At 43.1% G+C, this 27,471-nt stretch overlaps 2 protein-coding genes across 3 annotated transcripts; one reads left to right on the top strand and one right to left on the bottom strand.

Moving 5' to 3' along the window:
* Nucleotides 1-1,981: 1,981 nt before the first annotated feature.
* On the bottom strand, nt 1,982-4,079 carry LOC115165716 (glutaredoxin-related protein 5, mitochondrial). Its single transcript, XM_029719060.1, has 2 exons — nt 3,650-4,079; nt 1,982-3,090 (listed from the first exon to the last, which is right to left on the bottom strand). The coding sequence occupies exons 1-2, from the start codon at nt 3,948-3,950 to the stop codon at nt 2,918-2,920; spliced, it is 474 nt and encodes a 157-aa protein (XP_029574920.1). The 5' UTR covers nt 3,951-4,079; the 3' UTR covers nt 1,982-2,917.
* Nucleotides 4,080-24,511: 20,432 nt separating this feature from the next.
* Nucleotides 24,512-27,152, top strand: LOC115165606 (alpha-1-antitrypsin homolog). Of its 2 annotated transcripts, XM_029718862.1 has the most exons (5): nt 24,512-24,587; nt 24,667-25,345; nt 25,616-25,886; nt 26,269-26,416; nt 26,606-26,797. In XM_029718862.1, the coding sequence occupies exons 2-5, from the start codon at nt 24,676-24,678 to the stop codon at nt 26,795-26,797; spliced, it is 1,281 nt and encodes a 426-aa protein (XP_029574722.1). In that variant the 5' UTR covers nt 24,512-24,587; nt 24,667-24,675. The 2 variants fall into 2 exon arrangements, with proteins under 2 accessions (XP_029574722.1, XP_029574802.1); XM_029718942.1 differs by lacking the exon at nt 24,512-24,587 and having other exon boundaries at nt 24,676-25,345; nt 26,606-27,152.
* Nucleotides 27,153-27,471: the final 319 nt, after the last annotated feature.

The following is a 27,471-nucleotide window of genomic DNA, read 5'->3' as shown; positions in this document are numbered from 1 at the left end:
ACCGATAAATCCACGATAATTGAGAATTTAAGCATTTTTCTACGGATGGCCATGCTTTCCACCTGGCCACCCCTACCCTGGTCAACAACCCTGCACCCCCCCACAGCAACTTGCTCAAGCCTCCCCATTTCAACTTCACCCAAATCCAGATAGCTGATGTTCTGAAAGAGCTGCAAAATCTGGATCCCTACAAATCAGCAGGACTAGACAATCTGGACCCTCTCTTTCTAAAATGATCAGCCGAAATTGTTGCAACCCCTATTACTAGCCTGTTCAACCTCTCTTTCGTATCATCTGAGATCCCCAAAGATTGGAAAGCTGCCACGTTCATCCCCCTCTTCAAAGGGGGAGACACTCTAGACCCAAACTGCTACAGACCTATATCAATCCTACCCTGCCTTTCTAAGGTCTTCGAAAGCCAAGTTAACAAACAGATCACCAACCATTTCTAATCCCACCGTACCTTCTCCGCTATGCAATCTGGTTTTCGAGCAGGTCATGGGTGCACCTCAGCCACGCTCAAGGTCCTAAACGATATCATAACCTCCATCGATAAGAGACAATACTGTGCAGCTGTATTCATAGACCTGGCCAAGGCTTTCGACTCTGTCAATCACCACATTCTTATTGGCAGACTCAACAGCCTTGGTTTCTTAAATGACTGCCTCGCCTGGTTCACCAACTACTTCTCAGACAGAGATCAGTGTGTCAAATCGGAGGGCCTGTTGTCCGGACCTCTGGCAGTCTCTATGGGGAGGCCACAGGGTTAAATTCTCGGGCTGACTCTTTTCTCTGTATACATCAATGATGTCGCTCTTGCTGCTGGTGATTCTCTGATCCACCTCTACGCAGACGATACCATTCTGTATACTTCTGGCCCTTCATTGGACACAGTGTTAACTAACCTCCAGACGAGCTTCAATGCCATACAACTCTCCTTCCGTGGCCTCTAACTGCTCTTAAATGCATGCTCTTCAACCAAAAGCCCCGCCTTATCTCAGCTCACCGGTCACCATAACACCCACCCATAGCACGCGCTCTAGCAGGTATATTTCACTGGTCACCCCCAAAGCCAACACTTCTTTTGGCTGCCTTTCCTTCCAGAACAAATTGTAAAAATCACTGAAGCTGGAGACTCATATCTCCCTCACTAACTTTAAGCACGAGCTGTCAGAGCAGCTCACAGCACCTGTACATAGCCCATCTTTAAATAGCCCATCCAACTACCTCATCCCCATACTGTTATTATTTATTTTTTCTCCTTTGCACCCCAGTATCTCTACTTGCACATTCAGCTTCTGCACATTATCACTCCAGTGTTTAATTGCTAAATTGCCTATTTATTGCCTTACCTCCCTTATCTTACCTCATTTGCACACACTGTATATAGACTTTTCCCCCCTATTGTGTTATTGACTGTATGTTTTGTTTATTCCATGTGTAACTGTGTTTGTGTCGCACTGCTTTGCTTTATCTTGGACGGTCGCAGTTGTAAACGAGAACTTCTCAACTAGCTTATCTGGTTAAGTAAAGGTGAAATAAAAAGGACTCCTCTGACAAAACAAAAGCTGATTCAAAGAGGAAGTGTCAGGTTTCAAAACTCTTCCATGGTAGGATACAAGTATTCTCAATGAAAGGTGGCTATCGAGGAAGACACTGTTTTCCTACCAACGAATTGACACACTCCTCAACCACTTATCTGTTTTCAGTTCACAGCGAAAATATGGACTTTTGCACAAATGAGAAAACCCTCCTGAGAGAGCAGGTGGTGAAAATAGGCCAAGTAAGGCTAGATCATTTTCCAGGCAGGGCACAGTGACCACTAAAGCAACAACCAGCTCCAACAAAATTTGCATCAATAGTTACAAGGGCACTAGACTGCTGCACATGCACACAAGTCAACTACAAAATACTTTCCTCACACTGAAAGGCATTCCAGAGTGCAACATACTCACAATCTAGAATTTCCAAACACTGACCATTTGTGTGGGAAAATATTTAATTGAGAGTTTACGTGCACCTAAAATACATGTAATAATATTTCAATGTACAATATCTTAAATATACAGTGTACTACATGAGCATTTGATAACACAAATGTATGCAGCAGATGGAAATGTTGATGTACTGATTGTCAGGAAGTCCTGTTTGAATATTGTTTTAATGTGTACTCTCCCTTTCTCCACATGAGACTATTGACTTGACAAAAGCAAGCTTCATTCATCACATTACTTCTCGCTATATAATTAAACTGGATCAGTGATCATATTGAGGAAGAAAGGAAAGATGTGGATTGTTGCATTTGAGCGTCTCTAAATGCTTTAGCAAGAACATGTTAGTGGAATAATGCAGTCAAACAGTAAACGTATACAGGCAGTACGTTTTGAAGGGATCCCCTGGCTGGTTTGATATCTCATATCCTAGTCACCTGAGGGCAGTTTGATCTTCTGCAGGTTCTATTGTACTACACACCTTCTTATAGGACTTGTGGAAGGGACATTTCAGACACGCAATCCCAAATCAACCCTTAGCCCCCAGGCTCTTTTGTAGATCTGAAATAAATGGTTATGTACAGAACAGTTTAGTCATTTAGCAGACGCTCTTATCCAGAGAGTGACTTTCAGGAGCAATTAGGTGTAAGTGCCTTGCTCAAGGGCACATCGACAGATTTTTGGCTCAGGAATTTAAACAAGCAGCCTTTTGGGTTACAACACTCTTAACCACTAAGCTGCCTGCACACCATGCTTGTAGCTCCACCTTGCCAGTGTCTTCTGAAAACATTCACTATGTGGCTTAAAAAGGTGCGCTTTCACGTACATATAACAAATCTTCTAAGATCTACACAAGTGCCTAGGGGGTTATGGGGCTAAGTCAACCACCAGCTTTCTCTAAACTGGAAACCGACCGACTGGTTTGTCTACTTGGATTCTTTCTCAGCGTCCAGCAGCGCAGAGCGGATCCCAACCTTCTGGAGCTCCTCTACCAAGTCTCCATTCTGGTGCATCTGTAGGAAGATGTCACAGCCGCCCACAAACTCTCCATTTAAGAATATCTGTGGGATCGTGGGCCAGTTGGAGAAGTCCTTCACTCCTGTGAGAGAGACAGAAAGAGTTAACATGTGTAAATATTAACAATATCCATACAACATTTCCATTATGGCCCAATTTCAGCAGTATGCTGGTGTTGTCAGATAACAATTCCCCAACTGACTTTCCTTTGACGCACTTGTTGTGTTGCAAGTTAGCATTTCCTTATGTTCATAGACTGTTACACAATGTCGTCTCTACTAGTCCCACTGTATAGCAACAGCCACAGTAAAAATAAACGGGACACCTAGTAACATATTGCTATAACAAGCCTAATAAATGTCAGTAAATAAGTAGTATAATGTTTGACATTAACCACACCCTCTTTGTCCTTGCTGCAAAACACTGATAAAAAAATAATACTGTGAACCTAGTTAGCTAGATTTGAAAAGGAGCACAACTACTTTTGGACAGGTTGATGTACCATACATACATACAGCCAGCCACATATAGTTAATTTCTGTCATCTTAATTAAACTATTGTTACTAACTACAAGGTTAAAAACGATCGGGATAAAATCTAGGCTCGTATTTTGAAGTAAAAAGTAGCGAGCTGTACTGACCTTGTCTGAGATCCTGGTCATCCAACACGTTATATGCAGCATATTCATTCACACCATGCATCCTCAGTATCTGAACCACGGCATTACTGAAACCACACATTGGCTGGGCAGGCGTCCCCTTTATAAACACCACCACCTTGTCCTTCTTCACCATATCACCAAGGTCTTTCTGTAAGGCCGCAGAACACATGAGCCGGGCCGAGGACACTAACGATACATGTTGTCCATCAACTTGCTTCGGTGGATAGACCGACCAACTCAACCGAAGACAGCGAACTGTAGACCGAATTAGGTTGTTCATTGTCTTCGTTTGAAGGAAGGTATAAACAGACAGAGACACTTTCACACACTTGAGAGCAGTGTTACCAACTCAATTTCAGGGGAAGTTGCTAGAGGCAGGTCGATTTGTTGCTAAAAGTTGCTAAATGACGTGATGACGTCATTACGTAATAATGTAAATCTGCGTCATTGCGTAGAATACAGAATAACGTCACTCAAATTGACTGGCCATCTCGGCGAAAAATATGATTTGACATTTGTTAGTTTAGATTTGTTTGTTTATTATCATATATGTTTATTTAAAAGTAATATAAACACAACACATTTTATATGATCACATTTTTATTTTTAAACACAACACATTGAATTATTGAACAATTACACATTATTGAACAATTACATTTTATTTATTTTCATTTTAACTAGTAAGCCTACACATTCTGAACAATTATAGTTTTAAGCAGTGTATTGGTAGTTAACATGCTACCTAACTGATCAACAATTATAGGTTCAGGCTAATAACAAGATATATATGCTATCTTATTGAACAAGCAAATTAACTCAAATAATGATGTATGAGCTAGGCATCTCTCTCCAGCTCTCTCCAGGTTGTTGTGCTGCCTGGCTGGCTAGCTGCTCAATGGTTTCCTCCAGATATTGCCACTGTTCTCGCACACACTGCCGTACACACTGCCACCATCAGCTGTGTGTTTCCACCAGTTCCAGAATGTCCGCTCCTTGCATACGTACTGTAAATATGATGAACCATAGATTGGCAAGGAAATCCTCTTCATCTTCACTGTCCAACTGCATTATCACGGAGCTGGAACCAGCAGAAGAGGATGGAGTGGCCTTAAAGCTGTATGCTGCTGTGGTGCCAAACTGCTGCAGAACTTCACTTTGTAGTTTATGCTGGTTACAGGTATCACCAGCCAGCTTCAGTCCATACCGCACCAGGAGTATGGAGTTGAGAGTGTGCAGTGACATTCTATTTCTTAACCTTGACTTGACCACACTCATTTGGCTGAACAGCCGTTCAACCTCTGCATTTGAGTGTGGCAAGGAGAGTGCAGCTTTGCACAGTTCTTCAAATGGATTTGACCCGGAAGAGTCCGTGTAGTTATTGACTTCACTCCAAAACGCGACTGTATTTTCAGTTGAGTCCCACCTAAACAGATGTATGTTTCTCCATTTGGAAACAATTGTATCAATTGTTTGGGGCTGGTATCCCAGTAGCTCAGCTACTTTAATCATTTCAGTGGTGCCTTTATTGTGCTTTAGCGTTTCCTTAACACTGAACAAGGCCATGTTCCGCAAGGCTTCAAGGTTGTCTGGGAGCTTGCTTGCAGCTCCTTGCTTAAAGCAACAATGTAGTTGATGCACCGTCTCCGAATGACCTTTTTGTCCTCTGGCGCATGACTGAGTTGGTACACCGTGCTCTCGAAAAGGTACCGAAGGTATGGTGACGGACTGAGATGTCCATCAATGGCATCCTTCAGGACATCAATTTTTGCCATAGGGTTGACTACTCTGCTGCAAATTGATGTTAAGAGGTGTACCAGATTGTCCAAAAGCTTGACAGGATCTGTTTGCTCTCCCTCAAATGATTTCAGTGCAACTTGTATGTCGGACAGGATTGATTTCAAGAATGTTAGGTAGACACAGTTGGTCTTGTCCATGTACATGGCGTGGAGCACATCCGTCATGTAGCAACGCTCACTGGCCTTGGTCAACTCAAAGTGGAGTTTCAGTTCTTCCCACTGGCTCAATATACGAGTTACCGCAGGCTCAATTGATAGCCAACGTGTGGCACACACATTGGTGATCTGCAGGGGTTTCTGGCACAATTCATGGTGGCATACACTGCTTTGTATGCCTCGTGCCGTTTTGGAGAAATCAAAAACCAGTTGTAGGTTTCCCTGATTAAGTACTCAACACTCCTAGGGATGGTTTCTTTGAATACTGCACAGAGAGCCAATTGTAAAGACTGGCACACACAGCGGATGAGTACCAAATTGGGAAATGCACATTCTTCCTTTAAAATCTTGTGCATCCCGTTGTGCAACCCAGTCATCACAGACGCATTATCAGTGCCAATACCCTGAAGATTCTCTTTTTTAAGGTTACACTTCTCAAGAAACTCAACTACCGCCTTTGCTATTGATCTGGCATCGCCCTCCTCCAATTCAACCAGCCCAAGAAATGTGGACACAACGGTTCTTTTTTTAGCACTGAAATACCGAATCACCACACCCAGGTATTTCGAGACACTGACATTAGTGGTCTCATCAAAAAGGAGACTGAACTTCTCACCCCCCACATCTGATGTTACCCTTTTGAGAAAATAAGGAGCCAGTACTCCCCTAATCATTTCTGTGCACTTGGTGCGGTGCATTTGGAAGTTTGCTGCCACAGAATCTGAAAAGGCAGCTTTGCAAGCCATACCTAAATGGTCACATGCTAGCAGCGAGCAATGCTCTGCAGTGGCCATTGCCATAGTAGCTTCTGCGCTTTTGCAGTTATCCACTTTTTTTAACCAACTGTTGTAATGTAAACTGCGTTGTGGGGTTGTACGGTTTTGATTTATTTATATACATTGCTGTAGCACAATGTTTTTTGATGTCATACATTTTTGCAAGCATATCTGATTTGCAGTACGCACAGTATGGCCATCAATCATCCCCAAATACTGGCTTCAGCCACCCTTTAAATTCAGGTACAGACTCCCACTATTTCCTGTACTTCTGTCTGTACAATTTTGATTGAGACATGTTGATTGGTGGGTGATGAAATAGCATACCAAAATATTTACTTTGATAATAATAAATAGTCCTAGATAAAAATATATATATTATAAAACAGAAACGTCGGACAATTTGTCTTTCTTAAACGTTTTAACATAACATGTGAACATTAGCTTTCGGTTTTGCGACGTCATTAGTGGCTTCCCACTTTTAGCGTAAAAAACAAACAAAAAAGTTGCTCATCCGACGATCAAAACGTGCAATCATTCATACAACACAGGTTTGTAACATATTATGAGTAGTGCTACTAATTGTATTACAACGGAAACCGTGCTTTATATATTTAACAACACAGTTGATGAGAAGGTTTGGGGTTAGAAAGAAGTTGAGATTGTTTGTGTGTGAGTATCTAGCTAACGTTAGCTAGTTAGCTGTGGCATGCTGGTCAAGTCCTGCAACATCCAAACGATACACAGTCGTCCTCTGTCATAGCTCATAATTTGTAACCTTGTGATACAGCCTCTTGCAAGGACAATTGCTTGTGGTGAAACACGGGTACATAAAGCAAAACAAGGAAGCTAAGGTGTGACTTCTGGAGGTTGATGAGTTCTACGTGCGATGTTCCTTGGACAGATTGTCTTCAGAGAGCCCTGCTTTCCAACCTGTCCTTCAGTGTATGGGAGAAGATGTAGGGAATAACTCAACACAGCCCTGTGATTCTGGACCCCAACACAGCCTCCCTGTGCACTCTCACCTGTCTGGTCAGCTTGAGGTACAACCAGGGTGAAGATGATGACAAAATTCCTGCCATCCCGGAGAGGCTGGATGACAATAGGATGGTGCTGGGCTCTGTGGGTTTTGACTCGGGACACATTGCTGGGATGTTGAGGTTGGGGACTGGGATGTGGGAGTGATCACTGAGGCGTGCAGCAAGGAAAATTATGAGTTGTTTAAGCAAATATGTGGTGTTGAGTATGACAGTGGTTTTGAAGCATGTTGTCCATCACAGAAACCCATTTCCCTCATAGTGAAGCATGATACCAGGAAATACAGGACACCCAGCGAGTCCTGCCACAGCCAGCCAGGCATCCTGTGTGACCTGGCAGGACTCAAGCCTGGGGTGGTGCAGTTCACACACCAATACAGACCGTTAATATATTAGGCTATGCTCTTTGATTTACATATGTTATAATGTCCCATAGACCCTAGACCATTGTCATAGTCCTGGAGGGCCGACATCGCTCTTTCCATAGTCAATAAATCCATTAATTCCCTTAACTAAATGTCCATGCTGAAGCACTGCGGTTAACGCTCTTTTGTTCGTTTTGACTGATAGGAAGGCCAGTGCAGTGATGTGTTGTGTGGTTCTAGGTTGGCTACCGTCTGCCCTACTTCCTAGCAGGCACACTACAGGACAAAGTGGGATGCATACTGTACAGAAATAACTTTTGTTAGTAGGTTCCACATCAGTAAAAAACAAGGTGGTGTTGTGTCAACCAGAGAATCTAGCCTGAACACACTAGAACTCCTAGTGCACAATCTAAATTTACCTGGATCGTGGAGTAACGAGTTGGGTAGGTTACTTTTCAAATGTAATCAGTTACTAGTTAACTGTCCAAAATTGTAATCCGTAACATAGCTTTTAGATTACCCAAACTCAATAATGTAATCTGATTAATTTCCTCTTAAAATGGATTAGAATAATACAAAAAGGAAATTTACCAGTTTATAGAGTCGTCAGTCACCCTGAGGAATGGTGCTGTTGAGCTGGAAGAAGAGGAGGGAGCCCAGTCTAAAGATAAAAACACTGGGCTGTATTCAGGAGAGCATGAACAGCACAGTGGCAAAGAACAGGAATATTTTAAGGGAGAAGTTAACTTCGAACAGGAGGAAGTAAAGTAGGAGGAGAAGAAAGAACAGGAGGTTGTGAAGGAGGGGGTCAGGAAACACTCACAGTCCCTGGACAGGGGAGGCTGGATTTCAAGATGGAGGAGAGTGTGACAGAGGAGATAATAACAGAGGTTAGAAAGACGTTGGTTGTGAAGGAAGAGGTGAGTACAGAGGACTTTGGAGAGGGGGAGAATAAGGAGGGGAAAGAAGATGAAGTTGAGAGGGAGGACAAGGGTATAGAGGGAGATTATCTCAGGGAGATCACTGGAAGAGATTGTACAGGACAGTGACAAGGAGCGGGAAGAGATAAAGACGTGATAGCAGGAGAGAATTTTGAAGTGGAAGACTTGGAGGAGGAAGGGGAAAAATAAAAGTATGGGGTAGTGAAGGAAGATATTGGACACAGACAAGGGGAAGCAACAGGAAATGGTCTCAGTCCCTGATCAGGAGAGGGCAGAGTTCACGACAGAGGAGGAAGATGGAGTAGAGTTAGATGGTGCCAGAGAAATGGTAGAGATTTTAGGGAGGATGGTTGTGGAGGAACAAACAGCTATGGTAAAGATTACAGAGAGCATGGTTTTGGAAGAACAAACAGATATGGTAGAGATTACAGAGAGGATGGTTGTGGAGGAACAAACAGCTATGGAGGAAGAAGTCCATGCAGATGAAGACTTAGAAGAGAAGAAAGAGGAGGATGAGGTTGTGAAAGAGGGAGAAAGCAGGATGAAGTTGTGAATGAGGAGGAGAAAGAGGCGGAGAAAGAAGGTAAAGTTGTGAAGGAGGAGAAGGATGAGAAAAAGGAGGATGAGGTTATGCTGGAGGAAATGAAAGAGACTGAGACAGAAGAGGGGGAAGTTGTAAAGGAGAAGGAGGCTACAGAGGGAGTCCATCTCAGGGAGGGCACACATGGAGACAGTATGGAGGATTTGGACACACATCCTTCTCATCAACAAAGTGACTTCACTCTTCCAGAAAAATAGATTTCTGCAAACAGTGGAAATTCACTGGCATCATGTTATGTTAATCTACAGTGAATATTCTTTACTCTGAACATTACATAAACACTGCAATTGTCTCAGGGAGTTGCCTTCAGTCAATTCTAGATTAATTCAATCAAACTTTATTTATAGAGCACATTTCTTACAGAAGATGCATTACAAAGTGCTCAACAAATAAAAAAATACCAGGTGAGAAAGATAAAAATGAAATGTTTTCTAAAAAGAGACAAATTAAAATAGTAAAACAATAAACAGTGGACCTGAGAGACTAATGCTTAAAATAAATAGTATGAATAAAAATAACTAAAAGCTTGGCCAATAAGGTGTCTTAAAATCTTTCTTAAAAATGTCTACAGTTTCTGAGGCCCTCAGATCCTCCAGCAGGCTGTTCCAAAGGCCGAGAGGCTGAAGAAATTCGACTTGGCCCCTAAGACCCTCACAAACGTCTGCAGATGCACAATTGAGAGCATCCAGTCAAGCTATATCACCGCCTGGTACAGCAATTGCACCGCCTGCAACCGCAGGGCTCTCCAGAGGTTGGTGCGGTCAGCCCAATGCATCACCGGGGGCACACTGCCTTTCCTCCAGGACACCTACAGCACTCAATGTCACAGGAAGGCCAAAAATATCATCAAGGACATCATCCACAGCCTGTTCACCCTGCTATCATCCAGAAGGCAAGGTCAGTACAGGTACATCAAAGCTGGGTACATCATTAGCCGGCTACCACCCAGTTACTCAACCCTGCACCTTAGAGGCTGCTGCCCTATGTACATAGACATGGAATCACTGGTCACTTTAATAATGGAACGCTAGTCACTTTAATAATGTTTACATACTGCTTTACACTGTATTCTACTGTATTATTTATTTATTTATTTTTATTTATTTCACCTTTATTTAACCAGGTAGGCAAGTTGAGAACAAGTTCTCATTTACAATTGCGACCTGGCCAAGATAAAGCAAAGCAGTTCGACAACATACAAAAACACAGAGTTACACATGGAGTAAAACAACATACAATCAATGATGTAGTAGAAAAAAATAAGACTATATACAATGAGAGCAAATGATGTGAGATAAGGGAGGTAAAGGCAAAAAAAAGGCCATGGTGGCAAAGTAAATAAAGTATTGCAAGTAAAACACTGGAATGGTAGATTTGTAGTTTGAAGAAAGTTCAAAGTTAAAATATAAATAATATGGTGCAAAGGAGCAAAATAAATAAAATAAATAAATACAGTAGGGGAAGAGGTAGTAGTTTGGGCTAAATTATAGATGGGCTATGTACAGGTGCAGTGATCTGGGAGCTGCTCTGAGAGCTGGTGCTTAAAGCTAGTGAGGGAGATAAGTGTTTCCAGTTTCAGAGATTTTTGTAGTTCGTTCCAATCATTCGCAGCAGAGAACTGGAAGGAGAGACGACCAAAGGAGGAGTTGGCTTTAGGGGTGACCAGAGAGATATACCTGCTGGAGCGCGTGCTACAGTTGGGTGCTGCTATGGTGACCAGTATTATTATAGTCAATGCCACTACGACATTGCTTGTCCTAATATTTTTATATTCCTTAATTCCATTATTGTACTTTTAGATGTGTGTATTGTTGTGAATTGTTAGATACTACTGCACTGTTAGAGCTAGGAACATTTCGCTCCACCTGCCTGGTCTTTCAGTGATGGTGTTATTTCTGGGACTGTGGCGCCACCTTGTGGTGTAACGACATCAGCAATGGAACTGCTGCTGATGCTGTCCCATTATCCTTCCCATCTGAACTTCTGCAGTTTTTTCTACAGACACCTCAGACTCAAGTAACTTACTGTTACACCTGTACTATGAACTCAGAAACTGAAACTGTTTCAGGTACCTGTATATGAACTCAAAAACCAACAGAGCTGTCAGTTTAAAGTACATGTGTAAATCAACTTAAAAACTGAGAGAGCTGTCATTTTAAGTCCTCATTTAGGGCTGCAGGATGTCTGGCTTGTCTTTCTTAGTCTAGACCTCTTAATAAAACGAGTTTCAACAAAGCAACCACAGTCCAACGGAATCAAGTCTATTACACGAGTATATTATTTGCCACAAGATGGCAACACAAGGCCAGGCAGGTAGTTCGCTAGTGTATCTCAGATTAGTTCCAATGCTGTAAACCTGATTACAAACAGACTGCCGGACAGGTAATTAGCATGGGTATCATTGTGAGTTCATGCAAGCAGTGATTAATGAGCACATTGACATTTCAACAGACATACTAGCATTAGCAAGCTCTGTCACAAGCTGCACACATATTCACATAATGAGCTGAACTTTAGAGATTAATTATCTGTGAAATCAGGTGTGATTTTGATTATTACATTAACTTTATATATTCTGTGAACATTAAAACTTTAAGCACCCCTTTGATTGTGAAAATTAAATAACTGGGTAAATATTCTATTGTCCTCACTTAAAATACAGTAAATGGTATGTGACAGATGTCGTTTTTACTTTGGATAAACACAGATTTCTTTGGCTGAGAGTTTGTGTAACATCAGTTACACACATAAACCACTGATGTGACTGTTACTTTAAAACAATGTACACAATTAAATGTTGTGTGTGAACTCTGTGTGTGAGCAGCACAGCAGGCAGGGATCATGAGAAGAGGTCACGTCTGGAGTGAAGGGGCCACCTCTCTCTGCTACTCACCCACCACCATGTGTTCCTGGGTCTTTTGCTCCTAGAACCAAGCTACGTGCAGTTTGTTTAACGTCGGCCTGTGGGTCAATGACTGGTCAGAGAGATCAATACATTTCAACACCCACCCAGTCAGCCAACGCTTGAAAACAACAGCCAGAGACTGGAGTTTGAACAGAGTTACGTATATGAATGAGAGCTCATGCAGACCTCTGTGGATCGGCCAGGCGATACATTGATGAATAGATTAGTATGCACTACATGACCAAAAGTATGTGGACACCTGCTCATCGAATATCTCATTCCAAAATCATGGGCATTAATATGGAGTTGGTTCCCCCTTTGATGCTATAACAGCCTCCACTATTCTGGGAAGGCTTTCCACTAGATGTTGGAACATTGCTGCGGGGACTTGCATTCATTCAGCCAAAAGAGCATTAGCGAGGTTGTGCACTGATGTTGGGCGATTAGGCCTGGCTCGCAGTCGTCCTTTCAATTCATCCCAAAGCTGTTCGATGGGGTTGAGGTCAGGGCTCTGTGCAGGCCAGTCAAGTTCTTCTACAAGAACTCCGACAAACCATTTCTTTATGGACCTAATTTGTGCACGGGGGCATTTTCATGTTGAAACAGGAAAAGACCTTCCTCAAACTGTTGCCACAAGTTAGAAGCACAGAATCGTTAGAATGTCATTGTAAACTGTAGCATTAAGATTTCCCTTCGCTGGAACTAAGGGGCCTAGCCCGAACCCTGAACAACAGCCCCAGACCATGTATCCTCCTCCAGGATAAACTTTACAGTTGGCACTATGCATTGGGGCAGGTGGCATTCTCCTGGCATCCGCCAAACCCAGATTTGTTTGTCGGACTGCCAGGTGGTGGGATGTGATTCATCACTCCAGAAAACGCATTTCCACTGCTCCAGAGTCTATTGGCGGCAAGCTTTACACCACTCCAGCCGACGCTTAGTCTTGTGTCTTGTGTGAGGCTTTTTGGACATGGAAACCCATTTCATGAACCTCCTGACGAACAGTTATTGTGCTGACGTTGCTTCCAGAGGCAGTTTGGAACCGGTAGTGAGCGATTTGCATGGCTGTGTGCTCAATTTTATATATCTGTCAGCAACATGTGTGGCAGAAGTTAAAGGGGTGTCCTCATAATTTTGTATATATAGTGTAGGAGGTGTTAGTAATGAACAGCATAACATGGCTAACAGCGCTAGCTGGGCTCTCAGGCCTACTATCCGGTGCCGTGGCAGCACTGCCAGAGAACCCTCCCAGAGGTGGAGAAGAGAGAGGAGGACCAGGGCCCCAGGCAGCGACAACGGCAGCTGCTGGACACCTTGGCCCTCAACCCTGCCCTTCAGCCCTTACCATGACCTGGCCAGCAGCCGGCCCGGCCACAGCCTCCTCTTGTCCCCCCTGGGCCTGGTCTCGGCCTTTGGTCTCCTCTTGACGGTCTCTGGCACTCTCACCCCGACTGAGCTGCTCACTGTCATGGGACTGGGGAACGCAACCGAGGAGCGGGTGGAGGCTACCCTGTCTACAGTGCATTTGCATCCGCCTACAGGTAAGTCAGAGCATCCATTCTACAGGCGTCACACCATCAACAGGTGTTTCCACGTGCACATGTCGTCGACCGTGGAGGTCACCATGATGTTCCGTGACGACTCTGTAGAGCTGAGGATGAAGTACGACACTACCTGTCTGGGGGAGGCCTGGTGGAGGCACGGCCCCCTCCACCATGCCTCCCCAGGCTGGCTTTCCTCCCACTTCACCGGGCTTCCCCCAGACTGGCTTCCCTCCTTCTGCTGCCCAAGGGAGAGGTTCAGCCCCTGGAGGAGCCTCTCTCCACAGCCAGGATGGTCTTCTGGCTCTCAAACGTCAAACGTGGGTACACTGGCCTCGACTCACCTCAAGGGAGGGAGGGAGGGGGTGGGTGTTTGGAGGGAGGGGGTGGGTGTTTGTTTGAGTGTGTGTGTGGGTGGATGGGTGTGTGTGTGGGCAGGTGGATGGATTTGCATTTGTGTGTGTGTGTGTGTGTGTGCGTGCGTACGTACATGCATATGTGCATATCTAGGTTTGCATTATGTGTGTGCGTGGATGTGTGTGTATATTGATGGTGCAATGTGCTGAGGGACATTTGTACGTGTTGTGGCGACAGCTAGTCTTACTGGGGTCCAACATAACAAAAAATACATTACAGTCCAAAGACTACAATTTACACCAATTTTAAAACATTAACATATAGTGTTTGTGTGCATCTATCAGTTCCACATACATGTCAGTACATACATACAAGTAGGTCACATGGGGGAGAGGCGTTGCTTTATTTGGTTTTTTTAAAACCAGATTTGCTGTTCACTTGTGCTATATAAAATGGAAGGGAGTTCCATGCACTCATGGCTCTGTATAATACTTTGTTTCCTTGAATTTCTTCTGGACCTGGGGATTGTGAAAAGACCCCTGGTGGCATGTCTGGTGGGGTAGGTGTGTGTATCAGTGCTGTGTTTAAGTTGACAATGCAAAGAATTTGGAATTTCCAACACAATGTTTCTCATAAAAACAAGAAGTGACACAGTCAGTCTTTCCTCAACTCTTAGCCATGAGAGACTGGTATGCATAGTATTGATATTAGCTCTCTGGTTACTATGAAGAGCATGATGTGCCGCTCTGTTCTGGGCCAGCTGCAGCTTAACTAGGTCTTTCTTAGCAGTACTTGACCATATGACTGGACAATAATCAAGATAAGATTGAACTAGAGCCTCTCTTTATTACGGACAGACCTCTCCCCATTTTTACAACCATTGAATCTATATGTTTTGACCATTACAGTTTACAATCTGAGGTAACGCCAAGTAATTTAGTCTCCTCAACTTGTTCCACAGCCACACCATTCATTACCAGATTCAGCTGAGGTCTAGAACTTAGGGAATGATTTATACCAAATAGAATGTTCTCAGTTTTAGAGATGTTCAGGACCAGTTTATTACTGGCCACCCATTCAAAAACAGATTGCAACTCTTTGTTAAGGGTTTCAATGACTTCATTAGCTGTGGTTGCTGATGAGTATATGGTTGAATGATCAACATACTGTACAAGAACACATGCTCTGTTTAATGCCAGTGGCAGGCCATTGGTAAAAATAGAAAAGAGTAGAAGGCCTAGAGAGCTCTCCCACACTAACTTTATAAAATTCAAACTTGCAATGCTTTTATTTCATTATTTGTTTTTGTATACATGAGTATGGTGGCTCACTGTTCGTTGCTGGCATTTCATGTCTAAGTTTGCCCACTTTGCCAATCATATCAATTATTTATTTACATCAACATTTACGTCATTTAGCAGACGCTCTTATCCAGAGCGACTTACAAATTGGATATTTGTCACATGCGCCGAATACAACGAGTGTAAACCTTACTGTGAAATGCTTACTTGCAAGCCCTTAACCAACAATGCAGTTCAAGAAGAGTTAAGAACATATTAACCAAATCAACTAAAGTAAAAAATTATAAAAAGTAACACAATAAAATAACAATAACAAGGCTATATACAGGGGGTACAGGTACCGAGTCAGTGTGTGGGGGTACAGGTTAGTTGAGGTAATTTGTACATGTAGGTAGGGGTGAAGTGACTATGCATAAATAATAAACAGCGAGTAGCAGCAGTGTACAAAACAAATGGAGGGGGGGGGTTGTCAATGTAAATAGTCTGGTGGCCATTTACTTAATTGTTCAGCAGTCTTATGGCTTGGGGGTAGAAGCTGTTAAGGAGCCTTTTGGTCCTGAACTTGGTGCTCCGGTACCGCTTGCCGTGCGGTGGCAGAGAAAACAGTTTATGACTTGGGTGACTGGAGTCTCTGGCGATTTTATGGGCTTTCCTCTGACACCACCTATTATATAGGTCCTGGATGGCAGGAAGCTTGGACCCAGTGATGTTCTGGGCCGTAGGCACTACCCTCTGTAGCGCCTTACGGTCAGATGCAGAGCAGTTGCCATACTGTTGCTAGTTGCCAATGAAGTAATCAATAAAATAATTGACAACATCAAATGGTTTTGTGATGAATAAGCCATCTGATTCAATGAAAGATGGATTTGAATGTCTTTCTGCCCATAATTTCATTTTTTTAATCATTCTTTATATCATTAATCTTGGCTTCATAATACAGGTTCTTCTTCTTTTTGTTGAGTTAAGTTACATCATTTCTCAATTTGCAGTAAGTCAGCCAGTCAGATGTGCAGCCAGACTTATTAGCCACTCCTTTTGCCTCATCTCTTTCAACCATACAGTTTTTCAATTCCTCATCAATCTATGGAGCCTTAACAGTTCTAACAGGTGCATGTTTATGAATAATTGGTAGAAGCAATTTCATAAATTAATCAAGTGCAGCGTCTGGATGCTCCTTATTAACCACATCAGACAAACAAATATTTTAACATCACCCACATAAGAGTCACAGCAAAAAAATGTGTATGATCTCTTTTATACTATTTTCTGCCCAGCTTTTGGAACTTCTGCTTTCCTGGTTATAGCCACTATTTTGTGATCACTTCATCTAATGGGTACGGATACAGCTTTAGAACAAAGTTCTACAGTATTAGTAAAAATGTGATCAATACATGTGGATGATCTTGTTCCTGTAGTGTTTGTAAACACCCTGGTAGGTTGATTAATAACCAGAACAAGATTACAGGCACTGGTTACAATGAGAAGCTTTCTCTTGAGCGGACAGCTTGATGAAAACCAGTCAATATTCAGGTCCCCAAGAAAGTAGACCTATCTGTTAACATCACATACACTATCAAGCATTTCACACATATTATTTAAATACTGACTGTTAGCACTTGGTGGCATAGCAACACCCCAAAAGAAAAGGCTTTAGATGTGACAGGTGAACCTGCAACCACACGTCAAAACACTTGACATAAGATCTTCTCTAAGCATTACAAAGATATGGCTCAGAATATATACAGCAACACCTCCCCCATAAGCATTCCTGTCTCTTCTATATATGTTATATCCTTGTATTGCTACTGCTGTATCACCAAATGAATTATCTGTGAATCTCAGAAATGGCTAATATATTCATATTATCTGATGTTAGCAAGTTATTGATTTGATGGAAAGGAGCAAACAAAGCAAGAGAAAAAAATACATTCAGCAGTGTATTAGTCAGTTGGCGTGATTGTGTGCTGCGGGGTTGAAGCTAGGGACCCATAGGCTTGGCTCTCTCATCCCTTTCAGGCTTTTGGGAGGTAGGGAGGGTGGACAATGAGCCTGTCATAGCAGATGTAAGCAATGCCCCCACATGCTCTGGCAGCTTTCATGTCTGGGACAAGATCTTTCCTCTTTTGGCGCATAGCTTCAGGATAGTCCTCGTTGAGGAAGATATAGTTCTTGGCTCCACCTCAATCTTCCTGTGGTTCATATTCAGTTTCTCTGAGATTATTTCCCTCACTTTGTCCTCAGACTCCGTCCAGGTCTCATGCGGAGATTCTGCAATTCCGTCCACAACCATGTTGTTCTGCCTTGATTGTCCCCCGAGATAATCTGATTTCTCCGTCATTGTAATTATGGATTCACATACAGAACTGTTCTCTCTCAATGACCTACAGATTGCTCTTATCTTGCTGTTCTCCTATTTAAACTCATTGAGCTGACCTTGGGAGAACTGCAAACTCTTCTTCAGGTTCTGGACCTCTCTGGTCAGGTCATCCATTATTTTATTTGTTGACTCCACCAGTATTTGGACAATACACTTAAAGCTATTTTCTTGTTGTTCTAACTGGGCTAGACAATCTGGACCCTCTCAGACGATACGAAAGAGAGGTTGAACAGGCTGGTAATAGGGGTTGTAACAATTTCGGCTGATCATTTTAGAAAGAGAGGGTCCAGATTCTCTAGCCAAGCTGATTTGTAAGGATCCAGATTTTGCAGCTTTTTCAGAACACCAGCTATCTGGATTTGGGTGGAGAAACCGGGGGACTTGGGCTAGCCGGGGGAGCAAAGCTGTTGGCAAGGGTAAGGGTAGCCAGGTGGAAAGCATGGCCAGCCGTAGAAAAATGCTTATTGAAATTCTCGATTATCTTAGATTTATCGGTGGTGACAGTATTTCTTAGCCTCAGTGCAGTGGGCAGCTAGGAGGAGGTGCTCTTATTATCAATGGACTTTACGGTGCCCCAAAACCTTTTGGAATCGGTGCTATAGGATGCACATTTCTGTTTGAAAAGCTAGCCTTAGCTTTCCTAACTGACTGTGTATATTGGTTCCGGACTTCCCTGAAAAGTTGTATATCGCAGGGGCTATTCGATGTTAATGCAGTACGCCACAGGATATTTTTGTGCTGGTCAAGGGCAGTCAAGTCTGGAGTGAATGAAGGGATATATTTGTTCTTAGTTCACATTTTTTTGAATGGGGCATGCTTATTTAAGATGGTGAGGAAAGCACTTTTAAAGAACAACCAGGCATCCTCTACTGATGGGATGAGGTCAATATCCTTCCAGGATACCCTGGCCAGGTCGATTAGAAAGGCCTGCTCACTGAAGTGTGTTAGGGAGCGTTTGACAGTGATGAGGGGTGGTCGTTTGACCACGGGCCCCTTACGGATGCAGGCAATGAGGCAGTGATCGCCGAGATCCTGGTTCAAGACAGCAGAGGTGTATTTAGAGGGCAAGTTGGTCAGGATGATATCTATCAGGGTGCCCATGTTTATGGATTTAGGGTTGCACCTGGTAGGTTCCTTGATAATTTGTGTGAGATTGAGGGCATCTAGCTTAGATTGTAGGACGGCCGGGGTGCTAAACATATCCCAGTTTAGGTCACCTAACAGTACGAACTCTGAAGATAGATGGGGGGCAATCAATTCACATATGGTGTCCAGGGCACAGCTGGGGGCTGAGGGGAGTCTATAACAAGCGACAACAGTGAGAGACTAATTTCTGGAAAGGTGGATTTTTAAAAGTAGAAGCTCAAACTGTTTGGTCACAGACCTGGATAGTATGACAGAACACTGCAGGCTATCTCTGTAGTAGATTGCAACTCCGCCCCCTTTGGCAGTTCTATCTTGACGGAAAATGTTGTAGTTGGGGAAAGAAATTTCAGAATTTTTGGTGGCCTTCCTAAGCCAGGATTCAGACACGGCTAGGACATCAGGTTTGACAGAGTGTGCTAAAGCAGAGAATAAAACAAAGAGGCTTCTGATGTTAACATGCATGAAACCAAGGCTTTTATGGCTACAGAAGTCAACAAATGAGAGCGCCTGGGGAATAGGTGTGATGCTGGGGGCTACAGGGCCTGGGGTTAACCTCTACATCACCAGAGGAACAGAGGAGGGGTAGGATAAAGGTACGGCTGAAGGCTATAAGAACTGGTCATCTAGTGAATTGGGAACAGAGAATAAAAGGGGCAGATTTCTGGGCGTGGTAGAATAGATTCAGGGCATAATGTACAGACAAGGGTATAGTAAGATGTGAGTACAGTGGGGGTAAACCTAGGCATTGAGTGACAATGAGAGAGCTTGCATCTCTGGAGACACCAGCTAAGCCAGGTGAGGTCTCCCCATGTCTGTGATAAAAGAGCTATCTAAGGCAATAACTAACCGAAACAGCAGAAGACAAGGCATATTGACATTAGAGGCATGTGTAGCCGAGTGATCATAGGGTCCAATGAGCAGCAATAGGTGAGTCCAGCAGCTGTTCGGTAGTCACTACTATGCTAGGCGAGCGGGAGGCACGGCGTTCAGAAAGCTAGCGGGCCAGGGCTAGCAGATGGGTCTTCGGTGACAAGGCAACGGAAAAGCCTGTTGAAACCACATTGGACGATTATGTCGGCAGAGCAGGTGTGATGGATCGGCGGGGCTCCTTGCCGGCAATAAAGGGTCCAGGCCAATTGGTAAAATAGGTATTGTAGCCCATGAATTAGCAGTTATACCTCTCCGGCTAGCCGGGAGATGGGCCTAGCTTGAGGCTAGCTCAAGGCTAACTGGTGCTTGCTTCGGGACAGAGGCGTTAGCCAGCGGTAGCCACTCAATTCAGCTAGCTAGCTGTGATGATCCGGTGTAATGGCCCAGAGCTTGCGGCAGGAATCCGGTGATGTGGTGGAGAAAAGCAGTCCGATATCGCGCTGTGCAGACTAGCAGGTATTGACCGAGCTAAAGGTGAAGACCGCTAGCCGTGGCTAACAATGACTACCAGCTAGTAGCTAGTTAGCTGGGTAGCTTCTGATGGTTCCAGTTATAATGTGTAAAAATAGCAGATCCGTACCACATTGGGTGGGGCGGGTTGCAGGAAAGTATATTTAGATCGTAGGTGGAAAGTGAGATTCAAAAATATATGAAAAAAATTAGACCAATGAGACTGACTATTTACATGGGACAAGACAAACACACGTCCGACTGCTACGCCATCTTGGATTTCCGGGAGTACCTCAAGGCTCGATCCTAGGCCCCACTCTCTTCCCAATTTACATCAACAACATAGCTCAGGCAGTAAGAAGCTCTCTCCTCCATTTATATGCAGATGATACAGTGTTATACTCAGCTGGCCCCTCCTCAGATTTTGTGTTAAACAATCTACAACAATGCTTTCTTGGTGTCCAACAAGCTTTCTCTGCCCTTAACCTTGTTCTGAACACCTCCAAAACAAAGGTCATGTGGTTTGGTAAGAAGAATGCCCCTCTGCCCACAGGTGTGATACTACCTCTGAGGGTTTAGAGCTTGAGGTAGTGATCTCATACAAGTACTTGGGAGAATGGCTAGATGGTACACTGCCCTTCTGTCAGCACATATCCAAGCTGCAGGCTAAGGTTAAAACTAGACTTGAAAGAGGAGCGTAATCGCTCCTCTTTCACCTCAGCTGCCAAACTAACCCGGATTCAGATGACCATCCTACCCATGCTAGATTACAGAGATGTTATTTATAGATCGGCAGGTAAGGGTGCTTTTGAGCGGCTAGATGTTCTTTACCATTCGGCCATCAGATTTGCCACCAATGCTCCTTATAGGACACATCACAGCAATCTATACTCCTCTGTAAACTCGCCATCTCTGTATACCCGACGCAAGACCCACTGGTTGATGCTTAATTATTAAACCCTCCTAGGTCTCACTCCCCCCTATCTGAGATACCTACTGAAACCCTCATCATCCACATACAACACTGTTTCTGCCAGTCACATTCTGTTAAAGGTCCCCAAAGCACACACATCTCTGAGTCGCTCCTCTTTTTCCAGTTTGCTAGCAACTGGAACGAACTGAAAAAACCCCCACTAAAACTCGACAGTTTTATCTGCATTTCTACATTCAAAGACTCAATCATGGGCACTCTGACACTTGTTGCTGCTTAGCTTGATGTATTGTTGTCTCTGCATTTGTAACGCCCTGGCCATAGAGAGGGGTTTTTGTTCTTTATTTTGGTTAGGCCAGGGTATTACATTGGGTGGGCGTTCTATGTTCTTTTTTCTATGTTTTTGTATTTCTTTGTTTTGGGCCGTGTGTGGCTCCCAATCAGGCACAGCTGTAGTTCGTTGTTGCTGATTGGGAGTCACACATAAGTAGCCTGGTTTTCCTTTGGGGTTTTGTGGGTGATTGTTTCTGTTTAGAGTATTTCCTAACAGGACTGTTTTGCTGTCGTCTTTTGTTCATTTTTGTAGTGTTCTCTTTTGTATTAAAATTCATTCAAGATGAACACATCCTCCGCTGCACCTTGGTCTTTCTCTAACGACGGCCGTTACAGCATTTTTGACCTTCATGCTGTTTTCTGTACCTAACAATGTTTGTACCATGTTTGTGCTGCTACTATGTTGTGCTGCTACTGCGTTGTTCTCATGTTGTGTTGGTACCATGCTGTGTTGTCATGTGTTGCTGCCATGTTGCATTGTTTTCTTATGTCTCTCTTTATGTAGTATTGTGGTGTCTCTCTTGTCATGATGTGTGTTTTGTCCGACTTTTTTTCCCCCAGTCCCCGCAGGAGGCCTTTTGCCTCTTGGTAGGCTGTCATTGTAAATACGAATTTGTTCTTAATTGACTTGCCTAGTTAAATACAATAAATACATTTAAAAAACATTTACTCATGCAATAACAAAACAGCTTCCTGAACACAATCCAATAACACCTTGATTGGTATTTTCACACAGGCGGGCAGAAATACCTCAAGAAGTTCCTCATGAAGAAAACTTAGTTTAGAAAGTCTACTAAAAAGCGTCTGGGGTCTCATCCATTTTTACAAACAACAGCCGACTCCTCTGCGGTTTCACTGAAGAATACCCTGAAACTCATTCAGGAAGGAGTACCACTTGGAAGCTGTTTAAAGTAACAACAGATGAAGATGATGTTGTAGAAGGAAAAATCTTTGTATATCGTTATTCTGCTCAGGATACACAACACATTTTTGGGTCTTGGTAGTGTTGTGGTAGTGTATCATAAGTAGTGTATTAGGCATTCCTTTAGTTGAATTCTTGCACCAAATGTTGTCAACCCCCCCCCTCTCTGAATGCTCTCCATGAGGTTACTCTAGAGGTGGTCGAGACCAAGTCAGAGGAGCCTTAGTCTCTTATTTCACTGTTGTGACGCTCTATCACTCATATCGCTGTTGTATTTTCCTCCCTTTGGTGATGATCAGATGAATAATAATAAGAATTGTCATTGTCAGATCACAGAAAATCATATTCGAGCTTATTCATATATGTACCCTGTGATATAAAACGTTGCATCCAGAAAGTGGATTTGTAGACTGTCTGTGCCTTTGAAATGGATACTGTGAAGTATATGTTTTGACCATTAAAATCGGATTCAGAAACCACCTGCTTGTTTGCATTTTGTGGATTTCCATAATGACGGCATGAAAGGGCTTGCCTCGTATGAACCATTCCAATCTCCCGAGCTTACATTCTGTTTCACTGTTTCGCTACACTGATAAACAGAATGTAACAGAAGAATGTAACAGAATGTAATAGGAGAATGTAACAGAATGTAATAGGAGAATGTAACAGAATGTAACAGAAGAATGTAACAGAATGTAACAGAATGTAACAGAATGTAATAGGAGAATGTAACAGAATGTAACAGAAGAATGTAACAGAATGTAACAGAATGTAATAGGAGAATGTAACAGAATGTAACAGAATTTAAGCTCACAAGATCAGGATGGTTTGTACAAGGCTATGAAAGGCCATTTGTTGAAGAAAAATGATAAGAATGTAGTTGTTCTACTCTAGTTTCTGTTTTATTTTAATATTTTAGATAAAATACTTTCTTCTAGTAATGTAAGTATTTTTATTATATACAGGTTAGGGCTGACTTTTACATTACATAACAATTTCACAATTAAATTGTTTTACAATTAGGATGAAAGAAAACGCTATACGAACTCAATCATCAGTCAATATCAGAATCAATCATTTAGTTAATTGACAATCCTTTTAAAAACTGAGACAGCAAAGGTTTTAAACTCATTTTATCCTTAGGCTACACTACAAGCTGGAGTTTTTGAATCAAACATTTCACAATGACACACACAGAGAGCAAAGCTTTGAGTGTGAATATCATTCTATTCTTTGATGCTGGCGTCCTGCAGATGACACTGTGATATTTCAAACTTGGAGAGATAAAATCATGACTAGAATAGAACACGATGAATCAGACAGCAGATCAGTCATGAGAGGCCAGCTCAATAATCTGTTCCCAGCTTTCAACAGTGACAGATCAGAATCATAAGCCAATTGGTGGTTCCAATATGGAGTTTAGTTGTACAGCTACTGGTCTACATGGGGTTCTGGAATGTCATACAACTGTCAGGAGAAACATGTGACGTTTGTAAAGTATTTATAGTGGTTCTGCTTTCTGAAATGTCAGGCTTATTACCAACAAAGAGCGGCCAGGAGAGATTTGAGAGACGACACAAGATTTGGTGTCACAAAGTAATTCTAATATACTGTAAAAATAATAATACATGTCATTCTGCTGTCAGATAAAAAAAGGCAATGTGCTTCTCATGTTAAATCCAATTAAACTGATTGATGTCTTTATTACATCTGTTTGTGATGGTGTTAAAATATAAGTGTTCTGAGGAATCATGTGTCACTGATCAAAAGTGTTGCAAGGCATGAGTAAGATCACCTACATTTACCAACAACTTACTGCGAGGAAGGAAAATCCTTTAGTGGTTTCGTGTGGAGTACTGGGTGTTGAGACATGTTGCATCATTACATGCAGTCTAGTCAGCTTGGCCAGATTAATCTCTGGTTCAGCCAGGTCAGTATAAGGAGGTGGGGTCTGGTTAATAATTTATTAAATGTGATCAGCTGATCCTCTCAGGCCTATAAATTGACGGAGTTCCTGCAACACTGTCTCCGGCAAAGAGGACATTGGAGGTAAGAACTGATCTTTATGTCACTGCATTTTTCAAATCTGTGCGGAGTAGTAATGCCATTGTCCATTCTCTCTCTCCAGGTATATAAAATGCGGGGTATATCTTATTGTACGATAGTGGCTGTGCTGCTCTGTGTGGCCTTGGCGGCGCCCCATGACGGGGATCACGCCGGTCACACAGAAGACCACCACCACCACCTCCACCACGTCGCTGGCGAGGCCCACCCTCAGCACAGCCATGGGGACAACGAGTCCTGCCACAAGCTGTCGCCCCACAACGCAGACTTCGCCTTCACCCTGTACAGGAGCCTGAGCAAAGCCAACACCGAGAACATGAACATTTTCTTCTCTCCTCTGGGCATTGCCACTAGCCTGGCTATGCTGTCCCTTGGGGCTAAGGGAGACACCCACAGCCAGCTGTACTCCGCTCTGGGCTATGGCGCCTTCACACCGGAGCAGGTGAACGATGCTTACGAGCACCTGAACCACATGTTCGGCCACTCTGGGGAGGCCATGCAGCTGGACATGGGCAATGCCTTGGCTCTGAGGGACGGCTTCAAGCCCCTAGCCAAGTTCCTCGAGGACGCCAAGCACTTCTACGCCAGCGAAGGCTTCACTGTCGACTACAAGAACCCAGCTGAGGCTGCCGCCGAGATCAACAAGTTCATCGCCAAGAAGACCCAGGACAAGATCACGGACATAGTGAAGGATCTGGACCCTGATACGGCCATGGTGCTCATCAACTACATCTTCTTCAGAGGTAGGAGGAGGACACTGTAGTAGGAGAAAATGGTCATGCACTTATTGTTTAATTTAAGAACAACAAAATAATACAGATCATTGATCAATTGATTGACTGACTGAATGACTAACTAATTTCCACACTGTAAACTAAAGATGTGTAAATAAAGAATTAAAATAAAATGAACGTGCAGAACAAACTAAAACCAATATAGGCTTATAACATTGTCTGTTTCTGCTTGCATGTTTACTACCCCTTAGTAACAATGTCCTCTACCTCCCTCCCCAGGGAAGTGGGATAAGCCCTTCGATGCCACACTGACGCACAAGGCTGACTTCAAGGTGGACGAGAACACCAAGGTGCAGGTGGACATGATGAAGAGGACGGGTCGTTATGAGTTGTATCAGGACCAGGATAACTTCACCACTGTGGTCATGCTGCCTTACAAAGGCAACTCCTCAATGATGGTGGTCCTGCCCAACGATGGAAAGATGGAGCATGTGGAGGCCTTCATCAACAAGGACTACCTGAAGCACGTGCACGAGCACCTGTTCAGGACGTGAGAACACATTATTTCATATACTTTTCTAATGTAACGTTCTCTATTCATTCATGGTATGGTCAGTGTAGTACTACATCCTCTTCAGGAGTTAAGGAGAGTAGATTTTTTGTAACCTCTTTTATTGGGCACCTTTTCAGTATAATGTTGTCTATTCTTTTTATATTATTTATTTGTATCTATTCTTAACATAAGGTCAGGGTAGTTTGTTTATCAGCTGACAAGACAAAGTTTGCAATAAGCATCAGATTGTATCATATATAGAGATTCTTATTGCAGATTAACATTTGAATGTGGCTGGCATTTATTTGCGAGCTGCAGGATCATGCACGTTTCTTTGTGATGATACTGTAAACTCAGTATATGATAATCTCTCTTTCAGCAATGTGGATATCTTCATGCCCAAGTTCTCCACCTCTACCTCGTACTCCCTGGGAGAACATCTGAAGGGCATGGGTGTGGTCAGTGCCTTCGGTGACACAGCTGACTTCTCTGCCATCTCTGAGGATACCAAACTGAAGGTGTCCAAGGTATGATGATGTGTCCCATCCATCTCATGTGTGCCTCTTCTCTTATCTGTCTGAGGGAACAAAATAGAAGAAGAATGTCTGTCTCTGATGGACTACTAAGGGTCTATTCCATTCTATTATGTTCATAGGCCACGTAGGGGACAGTGTTGTCAAGGTCAACAAATGAACCCATTCCTGTTGCCTCCCCAGGTTACCCACAAGGCTGTGCTGAGCGTAGATGAGAAGGGGACTGAGGCGGCCGCTGTAACTACGATAGAGATCATGCCTATGTCTCTCCCAGACACCATCATGCTCAACAGGCCCTTCCTGCTCTTCATCCTGGAGGACTCTACCAAGAGCATTGTCTTCATGGGCAAAGTCACCAATCCCAGCCCCAAATGAACTACAGAAAGGGAGGGAAAGGGAGGGAGAGTGTGAATAACATCTGAGGAGATTTAAGAAAGATTTTTGTCTCTCATGCTTTAACAAGTGGCAAAACATATCTGTATCTGACTTTGCAGTTCGCAGTTGTGGCATTCAAGTGTCGACCATTTTGTCTACATGTGTTTTTATATCAACTGTATACCTAAAAGCAGAGGTGTGTGTGTGTCTGTGTGTGTTTGTAGTTAGATTCAAATTGTACTGATGTCCATGCTGGTTTGTTGATAGTGATGTGTCATGGTTATGTCTCTGGAAGTTGTGTTTCTAACGCATTTTCAAATAATAAACACGTCTCCCAACAGCATTAAAAAGAAAATGTTCTATCATCATTTTGAACAGTTAATACTAGGCTGATGTCTCAAGCATTGATTTATCTGCATGCATTTCGACTGATATCTCATCTTGATTGCGATCATCTCAAATCATTGATTGGGTTAGATAGCCCCATGTCAGCATTGCAGTTCTTCTTTGATATATAATTTTCACATTTTTCCAACACACTAGCATAGCACTAGCACACTAGTATTGCCAGGTAGACTAGACAACTGCTGTCTATCAAGAACAGAGATCTGGATGAATCCTGAGTTAGAATATTTTCCCAGTAGAGGATAGGGACCTAGGTAACCTGAGGTTCA

Source organism: Salmo trutta, chromosome 1 (genome assembly GCF_901001165.1).
Source record: "Salmo trutta chromosome 1, fSalTru1.1, whole genome shotgun sequence".
In the NCBI taxonomy this organism is placed as follows: Eukaryota; Metazoa; Chordata; class Actinopteri; order Salmoniformes; family Salmonidae; genus Salmo; species Salmo trutta.
Note: the sequence above shows the minus strand (reverse complement) of the source record. Positions and strands in the feature narration are given on the sequence as shown.